General features: G+C 37.1%; 1 protein-coding gene across 1 annotated transcript in view; it reads left to right on the top strand.

Annotated features, from left to right (window-relative positions):
- The window catches only part of SYT10 (synaptotagmin 10), a 69,790-nt gene that overhangs the window by 28,395 nt on the left and 28,068 nt on the right, over positions 1–13,327 (top strand). Inside the window, exon 3 of the mRNA XM_059680966.1 lies at positions 6,090–6,657. Within this exon, the coding sequence (XP_059536949.1) occupies positions 6,090–6,657 (568 nt within the window). The remainder of the gene's footprint in view (positions 1–6,089; positions 6,658–13,327) is intronic.

Here is a 13,327-nt window from a genome sequence, read left to right as displayed (position 1 = left end):
TGTAACAGCATGGATGGAACTGGAGAGCATTATGCTAAGTGAAATAAGCCAGTCAATTAAAGAAAAATACCACATGATCTCACTCATTTATGGATAATAAAGACCATTATAAACTGATGAACAAAAATAGATACAGAGGCAGAGCAGCATTGAACAGACTGTCAAACTATAGTGGGAAGCCTGGGGAGTGTTGGGGGGGGGCGGGGTGGTAAGCGATCAACCGAAGGACTTGTATGCATGCATATAAGAATAACCAATGGACACAAGACACTGGGGAGTAGGGGAGGCCGGGGGAATGTCAAGGGGGCGGGGGGGGGAGACATGTAATACTCTTTGTAATACTTTAAGCAATAAGACAAAACAAAAAAAATCCTTTGCAAAAATAAATAAATAAATATATAGATATAGATAGATATAGATAGATTTAGATAGATATAGAAAAAGATACATGGAGAAACTAAAATATTGGGTCTTAAACTCAGTATGGTTTTAATTAGGAGCTAATTCCCTCATTGTATCTAATAATGAGGGAATATGCTAATTGACCTTCACACCATCGCAAAAGATGGCGGCACCCACAGCCAATGAGGGAATATGCTAATTGACTGGCTCACCCTCAAAGATGGTGGCGCCCACAGCCAATAAGGAAAGAATATGCTAATTGACCTCCATGCCCTCAAAGATGGCGGCGCCCAGTCCCCTCAGCCCCACCGGGCAGCAGGTGCACCTGCCTCTGGAGTCCCCCAGTCCTCTCAGCCCCCCAACCATCTATGGCCAGCCCGAGGCACAGGCAAGCTTCAGATGTCAGCTGTTCAGCCGCCTGGGGCTGCCCGAGGCTCAGGTAACCAGGGTTGGCCAAGGCTTGCGCTGCCAGCAGTGGCAGCAGCAGAGGTGTGATGGGGTGTCACCGTCCCCTGATTGCTGGGTCGCCTCCCGCCTCTGAGGGCTCCCAGACTGTGAGAGCGGGCAGGCCCCCCCCTCCAGTGCATGCATTCTCATGTGCTGGGCCTCTAGTATGAGATAGAATAGTCTTACTATATTTCTTTACATAGAAATAATTTTTTTATTATCATCATATCTTAATTAGTTTTCAATGTATAATACAGCATAAATTACCTTACAAATTTCTTTTTGGTACTTGGTATTTTCAAAACATGTTTCATATAATATAAAAACTGTATAATTAATAAGAATTTTGTATATGTCTGATCATAACTTATGAATTAAACATATTTGCTTCCTTTCAATTTGTGGTAACTAGCCAAAAATGTTTAAAACAGCTCTAAAAAAAAAAAATCACAAATTATTTGAACCAAGTAAACTTTGTACTTTAGTGGATTAAATAATGTCATAGTTCATGTGTAAGTAGAAAAACTTAATAAAATATATACTATAAATCTTGTTAATTATTTTATCCTAGTGGCCCACTGCATGAATTCATGCACATTGAAAGGAAACTAATTAGAAGAAATATTTTAATATCACTATTCGCCCTTTCTCTATAATAAAAGTGTCAACCAAATTCATGATTGACAATGACAGATAGAAACACACGTGTGAGATTGGTGCCAGGAAGAGCTTTATATGTATCATGCATGCACGAGTCAACTTAGCCTTTTATATAGAAAGAATAAACTTGCTTAATTAGACCTGCTTTTTCATTTACCTAAACTTTTTCCAGCCCAGTGAAGCATCCCAACTTCTCTTTCAGGTAATTGTCAGCAACACAGCAGTAAATATTAACACAAAGCAAATTATTATTGTAGATCATGCAGAGAGAACAAAGGGTAAAGTATTTAACTGCAGCAGTGTTTGACTATATTTTGCACAGTGAGGAAACCTGAAGTCATTTTCAAGGTCCACCATTTATTAATTCTTTTAAGTCAGGTCAAGTTTCTAAGCTTTCTAAATCTCTGTTTTCTGGCTAATGAAAAGAAAATAGGATTCCACTGAGTCTCCTATCTACCTACTCCAGGACTTCTGTGAGGATCAAATGAGATGAGGCACAGGAAAATGCTTCACAGACATTTGGTTAAGTGTAAAATGCTTGCACCTGGCTATAAAGCAAGTCGTGTTCCTGGGCTGAAGAAATTGGAAGGAAGCTAGTCGCTATGGAGAGGAAGCTGGGTGTTGCTATGTGACATCATTACCTGGCTCCCACAGCTACCATTTCAGGGCTGGGCTGGGCTGTGGGCCGCATTTTGTGCCATGGGATCTCGGCAGCGTTGGCTGCGATTTGGTGGGGTGTCACTCCGGGGTGGTGGTGGGGCCTGTGTCCCACTTGGGGGAAGTCGAGTGTTGCTTTGTGGGCACCAGGTCCATGGTACCATTTCTCTGTAAATGGCCAGTGCACATCATGGCACGTTGCACATGTGCCCCCTGGTGGTCAGTGCACATCATAGCGACCGGTCAGATGGACACTTAACATATTAGCCTTTTATATATATAGATGGCTACTTAAAATAATTCAGTCAAATGGGCCACCACTATGTCAGCACAGGGTTAAAGGGCATGGCTACTAGACTCAGACTGCCTCAAACAAATTGGTCAAATTTCAATTTTAGCGCCTGCCTAGCTATGTCACTTTAAATAAGTTACTTATTACTTATGCCTCAGTGGCCTAATTTGTAAAATGGGGAACATATGCTAAGCATCTTATAGGGTTACATGAGGACCAAGTGAGTTGATGAAGAATTTACAGCTGTACCCTGCACATAGTAAGCACTCAATGCTATATTAACCTTTACTGGCAAAATCTGAGGAGGAAGATCACACTTTAATTTTTCATTGTGAAAATTTTATAGCATAGTAGAGGCCCGGTGCATGAAATTCGTGCACAGGGGAATGGGAGTGAGGGTCCCCTCAGCCCAGCCTGCAACCTCTCCAATCCGGACATCCCTCTCACAATCGAGGACTGCTGGCTCCCAACTGCTTACCTGCCTGTCTGCCTGATTGCCCCTAACTTACCCCCCCGCACTGGCCTGGTCGCCCCCAACTGTCCCCTTCTGCCAGCCTGGTTTCCCCCAACTGCCCCCCGCCACCAGCCTGGTCACTACTAACTGACCCCCTCTGCCAGCCTGGTCGCCCACAACTGCCCCCCTGCCAGCCTGGTCGCCCCATGCAGCCTGCTATTCAGTTGTTTGGTCATCCTTCACTAACCCCCCTGGCGCGCTGGTCACCCCACGCAGCCTGCTGTTGAGTCATTTGGTCATCCCTCACTAATCCCCCTAATGGCCTGTCACCCGTCTGGTTGTTTTGGTCGTGACGGCCCATGGCTTTTTATATATTAGGATACTTTTCATTTTTTCCTGTTTTAATAATCTTTTATTTCATCCATATTTTCATTGAGTATTATTTCTTCAAAATACTGGAATATAATTTTTTTCCTTAAGCCTTCTCTCTTCAATAGAAGTCTCTAAGACAGGGGTGGGCAAACTTTTTGACTCGAGGGCCACAATGGGTTCTTAAACTGGACCGGAGGGCCGGAACAAAAGCATGGATGGAGTGTTTGTGTGAACTAATATAAATTCAAAATAAACATCATTACATAAAAGGGTACGGTCTTTTTTATTTTTTAGTTTTATTCATTTCAAACGGGCCGGATCCAGCCCGCGGGCCGTAGTTTGCCCACGGCTGCTCTAAGACATCACACTGAAGACCTCTATCTTGGGCATGAGGAGAAGATCATGCAGAATGCTGCAGTGTGTTTTCACCTGTGGTCTTTTCCTTCACTTTACCAGCCTCAACCATTACCTTAATTTGCAGCCTATGTGCTGAACTAGAGTTCCTTTTTTTGTTTCTTTCTTTCTTCTTTTATTTTTTCCATCATTTTCTCCCCTATTACCTTCTTCCAATTAAATCTCCCTTTACCTCCCCACCCCCAGCAATTACAACACTCTAGCTTTTTGAGAAGCCCATATAAATAATACAGCAAAAGGCAGAAAGTCCCTGGTACTCGCACAGCGCATTTTGGGTTGTCTTCTTCATCTGTATAAAAGGAGACTATTGAGAGGTTGAATTTGTTTCAATACAACTTAAGCATTTTTTATGGTGTTCAGTTAATTGTTCAGTATTTCAGTCCAGTTAGAGAAAATAAGCTAATTAAATGTAAGAGAGTGAACTTGGAACACCTCAGTTTATAATTCTTATTTTTTAAAATTCCATTTTATTAATATACATAATAATGATATATTAAATATTCAGACCCATAAAACTATCAAAGAACCACAGAATGACAGAGGATCATAGAAATTAAATATTAAAAAAACACTTAGAGGTCTAGCATCTCACCCGAGACAGAAATGTTTTTGTTCAACATCTAACTTTGTTTCTACATTTGCTGTTCAGGGAAGTTTATTACTTCTCCATTTTAGACAGCTCTAAATATGTTTAAATGTTCCTTTATATAAGCCAAAGTCTGGCTACCTTTAACTCCCATAAATCCTATTAAGTATGTCATGACAATACTTCAGATATTAGAAGATGGCCAGCATTAATCCCATTTTCGTTCTCTACTCCTGCTTCTTAATCTTCTTTCTGGATTTAACAGTGTCAGATCCTCTAACTACTTCTCAAATGGTATCATGGTTAGGTATCTTACTTCTGGATACTTACTAACTTTTTATTATTCTTAAATGATATGTGTGCATCAATGGATCATGTATTAATTAAACAGTGTCATCAGTATTTGTGCTATACTAGTAAAATATGTAGACCTGATGTAATTAGACAACAGGTAAGTAAAGGATTTTGAAGTAAGTGCTAGATAGGTTTTAAATGTAAGAGAGAGCTGAAAGGAAAGTCAGCTGAAAGCTACTCTAGAAAACAAAGTATAAGGTGATGATCTGGATTGAGTAGCGATAAAAATGGAACAGAATGGGCATTTACATGTGGTGTTGCAATGCAAACATCATCAGGACTTAGAAAATTCAGTAAATCCCATGGATAAAGGTGATTCAAAGCATACTGCAGGTTTCCTAACATGAGTGACTGATAAAAAAAAATGTTAACGCTATTGTCAGAGACTAGAAGAGAGACCTAGTTTGAGAGCAAATCGGAGAAAATAATGAGTTTGTTTGAAATTGAGACAAAATTAGGACATCCATTTAGAAACCTCTCTTGGAGATACTAGAGAATGGAACTGGAAATGTGTGTATCTGAGTATATCTAGATAACCATCAGATTCAAGATAATAATTGTAGTCCAAGAACTGATGATTAGTCTAATGGACAGATGAAGAAAGAAAAGAACAAAAGACCTGGGACCAAGTTTTGAGGAGAGACATAGTTGACATGGCTCATGCCAGAAATCAGGGAGGAAGTATAAGAGTAGCAGACCTTAATGTCAGTCACATTTACAGAACACTAGTACGGTTATGGAGCTAATGTTCTGGAAATATTGACTCGGTGAAACTATAAGAATATCAGTTTGAATTTTTAAAACTTGATTATGTTATTATGTCCCAAATTCTAAAACTCTACCTTTTTTTAATCCTTAGAATTTCTAAAGCCCACTCTCTGTTGAAAAAAGGACTCATTTGGGCTGTCACAACTATATATGCTTTTTAAAAGTAAATAGTCATCTAGTTATCTTAAGTATTAGAAATAATTAACCCTCTATAAGAAAATGTGGACTTATATTTTTCATTTTAATGCTCAGTCACTGAAACATGGAATCCATGAGACATAAATAGCCAGATGAAAAGAAACCAGCCATCTGTATGGTTTTTCTACACAATGCTTACATTTAGATATGCCCAGACAATTGATGATTCATAGTATTTTGTGAAATATTGAACCTGGTTGGTAATTGCTTTCTTTACAACTAAAATTACAAAATTGCAAAGGTCATAAATATTTTCATTTGTGTGTTTCCAGTGTTTCTATAATTTTAGGAGACCTTTCCTTTGAATATTGCATATCTGGGTTTTTTAAAGTATCTGTGTGTGTGTGTGTGTGTGTGTGTATCTTTTATTTGTATAAATATAATGCTTCCATTATCATGGGGGGGGGGACAGTTTATATGCCACTATTAAATATTGTCACCAATAGTCTACCTAAATGATCTTGTGTGTATGTTTGTGTGTGCAGCCACAGTTCTTTCAAGAGACACCTACCACGGCAAATGCATGTGTCCAGTGTCGATTTTAGTATAGGCACAGAACCCGTTTTACAAAGAGGAGAAACAACAACCAGCATTGGGAGGATAAAACCAGAGCTCTACAAACAGAAATCAGTCGACTCTGAGGGCAACAGGAAAGAAGATGTCAAAACCTGTGGGAAACTTAACTTTACCCTCCAGTATGATTATGAAAATGAACTTCTGGTTGTTAAACTCATCAAAGCTTTAGATCTCCCTGCTAAAGACTTCACAGGAACGTCTGACCCGTATGTGAAGATGTATCTTCTCCCAGATAGAAAAAAGAAATTCCAGACGCGTGTGCACAGAAAGACTTTAAATCCTCAATTTGATGAAACTTTTCAATTTCCAGTAGCATATGATCAAATAAGCAACCGAAAACTGCATTTCAGTGTTTATGACTTTGACAGATTTTCTAGACATGACATGATTGGAGAAGTGATTCTTGATAATTTGTTCGACATCTCTGATCTCTCCAGGGAAGCCACAGTATGGAGAGATATCCATTGGGCGACCGCAGTAAGTAATAGTTCTACTAATATATTGCTTTTTATTTGACCTGCAGTGGTATATAAAACAAAGTATTACCCAGCTTGTTGAAGTAAGTTTACAAAGTCATGGAATTTATGTGCAAAGAACCTGCAAAGGTAGGACTTGATTACATGCAAGTATTAACTCAGGTATCTAACAGTATATAGCTAACATTAGTAACTGGATAAATTTTAAAAAAGTTCTTACAAGTTACTAAAAACAATAGTTCTTCTAAGAATCCCAAAACACCAATCAGAAAGAATATATGCACCCCGCTGTTTATAGCAGGTCTATTTACAATAGCTAAGATCTGGAAACAGCCCAAGTGCCCTTTGAGGAATGGATAAAAAAGCTGTAGTGCATTTATGCCATGGAATACTATGTAGCAGTAAAAAAGAGGATTTCACCCTTTGAGACAGAATGGACATACCTGGAGAGTATTATGCTAAGTAAAATAAGTCAATCAGAGAAAAACAAGTATCACATGATCTCACTTATATGTGGGATCTAATGAACAAAATAAGCTGACTAAAAAAATAGATCCAGAGACATAGAAGCATGGAACAGACTGATGAATTTCAGAGGAAAGAGAGGAGGTAGGGGGTGGGAAGAGAGTAACCAAAGAATTTATATGCATATATGCATAACCCCCGGACACAGACAATAGTTCAATGAAGACCTGAGGAGATACAGGGTGGAGGGGGTCAATAGGTTTTTAAAAGGGGACATCTAGAATACTTTCAATAATAATGATACATTTTTAAAAATAAATATAAATAAAATAAAATACTTATTTGTCACCTATTCCCAGCACTTCATTACCTCATAGTTAATATTGGCTTATTTAAGATGAATGTGTTCCTCAAATCAAGCCTAAAATGTATTTTGATAATATTTTGAAAAGTCTTTGGTTTGGTCTAAAACAGCCCATTCCTTCAAAAACTTTTTTGGAATAGACACACTTACAGTATTTGAAATGCTGAATGGTCAACAAGTGATTTTTTACATTAGAGTTTTAATTACAAAATGCTTTTACTGGTTGTAAATAACTTTAATATGAAAAATTTGGAAAAAAGCACAGAGTTAAAGTCTCTATAATGCTATCAATTATATATAATATCATGAAATATTGCTTTTAAATTTTTTAATGCATTTTTAAAATTACTAAGATCAAACTAAGTTTTAAAATATTTCCACTTATTTTCTTTCATGCTATATTTGTTTTGATGCATGATGTTTACATTTATGATCCATTTACCTAACCGTTCTTTTATTGTTGGACATTTGAGTTAGGCATAAATTTTGTTATACTAAAAATTATTGTGTTTTTTATATAACTGTTTTTTTGTTGTTCTTTATTAATCCTCACCCGAGGATATTTGTCTATTGATTTTTAGAGAGAGTGAAAAGGAGGGGGAGAAACAGAGAAAGAGAAATATTGATTGGTTGCCTTCCCGTATGCGCCCCAACCAGGGCTGAGGATCTAGCCTGCAACCAAGATATATGCCCTTGATCAGAATTGAACCCAGGACCCTTCAGTCCACAGGCTGGTGCTTTATCCACTGAGCCAAACTGGCTAGGGCTATACATTTGTTTGTTTGTTTTTATTTGAAATTATTTGTCCAGGATAAAATTATAGAAATGGAATTAGAGAGCTGATCCCAAAGATTAGATTGCTGAATTATTTTTATTTGTTGGTTTTTAAAGGGAGGAATTTAATTTTTTACTACCAACTTGTCTTTATGTATTTACCATCTTTTGTCTAAGTATTGCCATAATTTATAAGCTTAAAATATAGAAGTTATGAATATAGACAAGGCATTATTTTTTTAAAATATATTTTATTGATATTTTTCAGAGAGGAAGGAAGAGGGATAGAGAGGTAGAAACATCAATGAGAGAGAAACATTGATCAGCTGCCTCCTGCACACCTACTGGGGATGTGCCCGCAACCAAGGTGCATGCCCTTGACCGGAATCAAACCTGGGACCTTTCAGTTCTCAGGCCGACGCTCTGTCCCCTGAGCCAAACCGGTTAGGGCGAGGCATTATTTTTTAAAAAAATAAGAGCATTATACTTAAATTCAAAGTAGCTCCTTTTATGTTTTTTTGCCTATCAATATTTTACTAATTAAAATCGGTATTTGGGATCATATTTTCACTATAATTATATGATAAGTTAATTTTAAAATTTATACTGCCAGTTTATTGCATTAGATAATAATAACATTTCCAGTTGTGTTTTTATTTTATGGTCTCCATTGTGATCTGTATATTAAGTAACAAAGAAGAAATTTGAACCTGGAATATATTTCAAAGATATTATGACTCTTGATTTCATGTTGTTTTACCTTATTATTTATATTTCTACTAGGGTAAAAATGGTGAGCAGTTATTTTTACTGTTGTAAAAAACATAATACCTTCTAGAATTCTATAAAAACAGGTAACAATTAATTGTTACATTATTTCTCTTGATTCCCCAATCTTATATTATTTCCTCTTTAATTCATTCAACAAATATTTTGAGTGTTTGGTATGGTCTAAGTACTAGGGATACCAAAAATTATTTGAAGCATGTTTTGTTCATATATTTAAGATCAGGGGTAAGTAACCTCCAAATGAAGTCTAAAAATTAGTATAACCTTTTAAGAAATTGATACTGGATTTTTTTTTTTAACATTTGTAAGTTTTTGTGTTTTAAACTGGTCCTTAAAAAAGTAGGGATTCTTTGTGGAAACTTCAATTTGGACATGTTTGTTTTCAGTAAATATTAATAACACCTTCAGTTTTATTTTCAACTCTTCCATATGCCTGATTTATTAATTTTCTATTTCTTCTGTAAAATTCACTACAGGTTTAGTGTCTTAAAACAACACATTTATCATCTTACAGTTCTGCAGGTTATAAGTCTGACATAGTCTAATTAGATAAAAATCAGGTCTGTGTTCTTTTCGGGAGTCACTAGGGAAGATCCATTTCCTTTTCTCCTGCTTCTAGGAGCCACAGTAATTCCTTTGTTTAGACTGGGCCCACTTGGGTAATCTAGCATAATATCCCCATCCCAAGGTTTATAATCATTTTTAAATAATATGTTTTTATTGATTTTTAGAGCGAGAAGAAAGGAGAAGGTGTATATAGAGAGAAACATTGATGAGAGAGGCACAGCATCAATCGGCTACCTCTTACACCCCCCCCCTACTGGCTATCGAGCTTGCATCCAGGGCATGTGCCCTGACCTAGAATTGAACCAGTAACCTCCTGGTTATTGGGTCCATGCTCAGAGGCTAAGCCACACAGGCCAGGGTCAAGGTTTATAATCTTAATCACATCTGAAACATTCCTTTTGCCATGTAGGTAACATTCACAGATTCTGGGAATCAGGATGTGGCTATTTTTGGGGTGCCTTTATTCTGCATACCACGTGTAAGGACAGTTTTATTTCAGTATTCTAGAAAGAAAAGTAAATAGGCAGATAATGAAATGTATTATTATATTATTCTAGTCAAATGACATTTCCCTTTAACTGGAACATTGAGCAACACACAGTTCCAAATACAGCTTATGAGTGTTTTATTGAGAAGATAATAATGAAACCTAAATGTCTTGGCTATGGGACCAAAATCCACAATATACAGGACTATCATTTTCATGGCTAGCATAGTATTTAATTAAAAACCTCTTTTAACTTTTGAGCTAGAAGCAGTTTGGCTCAGTGGATAGAGCATCAGCCTGTGGACTCAAGGGTCCCGGGGGCGATTCCGGTCAAGGGCATGTACCTTGGTTGCAGGCACATCCCCAGTGGGGGCGTGCAGGAGGCAGCTGATCAATGTTTCTCTCTCATTGATGTTTCTGGCTCTCTATCTCTCTCCCTTCCTCTCTGTAAAAAATCAATAAAATATATTAAAAAAAACAACAACAACAAAAAACACCTCTTTTAACTTTTGAAAAATCGTGAAACAATTATATATATTCAGATTATAAAATGAGAAAAAATGATATAGGTTGATATTTGCTTAAGAAACTTTCAACTGTAACCTTTCTTTAACTTTAAATAAATTTATACATAAATTATAGACATTTATACAAAGAAGAAGGAAAAAAGAAAGAAATAAATATAATAACATGCCCTCACTCACCCAAATCCTGTGGAAACCTAGGTTATCCAGCTATGTAAACATAGATATAAAAGAATTTACATACCAAATAAAAACATATATTTGAATTAATATATTTACTATTTATGTATTAGGAGACACTGATGACAGTATAAATAACTACCTACTTGAGCACAGATCTTGAAAAAAAAACATTCTTATACTTTTTTATTTGAAACTAGGGGTCCAGTGCACGAATTCGTGCACCGTAAAAGGAACTGTGGGCTGTGAGGCTGCAGTAGGCATAGAACTGGGTCTTGGTCCATCCTCTGTGACCCCGCCCTGCCCCTTCCCCTGTCCCCTGTCTGCGGCAGCCCCGCTCCTGCCGCCACTGCTCCCACTCGCTGACAGCGCAGAGCAATTGTGACTGGCACTGTCGGTGGCTGTGAGTAGTGGCTGCTGCCCCGATTGCCCCTCAGGAGCAGGGGGAGGTGGAGAAGCCCTCAGGGGCAATCAGGACCAGTAGCCATTCACACCCGCTGATGGAGCCAAGTGAGCGGGGCTGGCACTGGGCACCAGCAGCAGGTGCAAGTGATGGGTCTGGCACCAGCTGCAGGTGCGAGGGGGCCCAGCGCCAGCAGCAGGTGTGAGTGCTGGGCAGGACTGTATTTTCAGTAACCCCCAGAGGCTCTCCCCAATGACAGCGACTGGCTCCCCACCTTGGTCTGGTTCCCCCGCTCATCTGCTCCACCATCCTGCCACAGCCAATACCTACCATGTTCCGCACACGCCCCCTGGTGATCAGAGCACATCATAGCGACCAATTGTTCGGTTCCGCCATTTGGTCTATTTGCATATTAGCCTTTTATTATATAGAATAATCATGTATGAGTTTTTAAAGAGTGTCTTTATGTAACTACAAATCTCAAACTTAATCAAAATTTAGTAGAAAAAAACATTTGTCATCAATTTGTAAAGAAATAGTTGATATATCTTTAATTTCTAATGAATATCATGAATATCAAGTCCTGCTTTACTAGCATATTAATATCAGTACTATGGACCTCTTTTTTTTCCTTCTCATAATTATTGAACATAGAACTTTGTGGAAATAAGAGTAGCTGCTTTTTATCAAATAATTTTTAATTATTGTATGTGTCTCACACCACCAAATTTTCATCATGGAATCTGTCACATTTTTCCATATATCCAAAGGCCTGCCCAAAGTCTTATTCAAAAAATCTATCTAGGCCAGTTTATTAAATGAAATTATTTTTTTCTATAGCATTTGATTTAAATAACTTCAGTTTGATTACATAAATATTTACTGAGAATCCTCTATGTGCAAAGTTAATTTTATACTTTCTTCAAAGTGGAAATAAAAACTAATAAAATACAAATTTTGGCTAATAAATTTAATCAATGGAAGAACCAGTATACCAAAAAATAGAGTATATGTCAATATATAAATAATACTGTCTAATCATTTCTTGATAATATCCACAAACGTAGTGAACGTAGTGTTGTCTACACACACACACACAAACACACGCGCGCGTTCGCGCACACTCACACACACACACACACACACTTTTTGGCACAGATTGTATCTCAGATGAAAATAGTATTTAAGATCACCTTTGGATGATGATAGAATTCTGAAAAAAAGGAGATAGATGTTCCCTGAAGAGAAAACAGCAGAGGTAAAGAGAATAAATTGAGACTAGAATGTTTTCAGGGTGAAAAACAGTAGACCTGTGAATGGGAATATGGGATGAAGGCACAAAAGAGAACCCAAAGTAGAATGTGATCTTTTAACTACAATCAATAGGACCTTCAATACCATAGGGGCTCACATTTATTTTGTTTTTATTAGAGGAGTGAAACTACTGGAAATATTATCTTGTGTGGCATTTTGGTGTGTTTAGTGGATAGGAGTGGAGGATTATGAAATAGAGGACGTCAGGAAGGAGTTTAACAGCAGTGTAAATTAGATGAAATAAAGTCTGATTGAGGCTGGGAGCAATGGAAATGAAAAGAAGGTAATATATGATAATGAAAGCATTATCTGTTGCACTTATGTCCACATTCTAGAAGTGTATGTTTTATTGTCTGCCACTTGCCTCTGATTTCTGGAAGAAGCAATTATCTTAGGCATCTCTTGCACCCTGCATGGCATATATGAGCACTTAGTGGTTAATTTTAAAACAAATTTTCATAGAAGGTCAAGTGTAAGAATGTATGTAAGTACAAATCTACCACTGGAAAAACAAACAATGTAGTGATGTACCCGTCTGATTACAAATTAATAAACGTATGCTTAGTTATATTTGTTAACATTAACTACTTTCTATAGACAGGTTATTTTTTTATTAGTCAGTCTATGGCACAAATTTATTTGTAAAATAAACCAAGAATATTTTTAATTTATTGTCAAAAATTCTATCAAATTGAAACAAGAGTCACATATTTTATATTCATAATTCCCTTGCTAATAAATTATTTCTATATAAGGATGATTTATATTTTTAACAGAAATTATCCAGCATTTTTAAATTTCAAA

Source organism: Myotis daubentonii, chromosome 2, assembly GCF_963259705.1.
Source record: "Myotis daubentonii chromosome 2, mMyoDau2.1, whole genome shotgun sequence".
Taxonomy (NCBI): domain Eukaryota; kingdom Metazoa; phylum Chordata; class Mammalia; order Chiroptera; family Vespertilionidae; genus Myotis; species Myotis daubentonii.
This window is presented reverse-complemented; position numbering and strand designations above follow the sequence as displayed.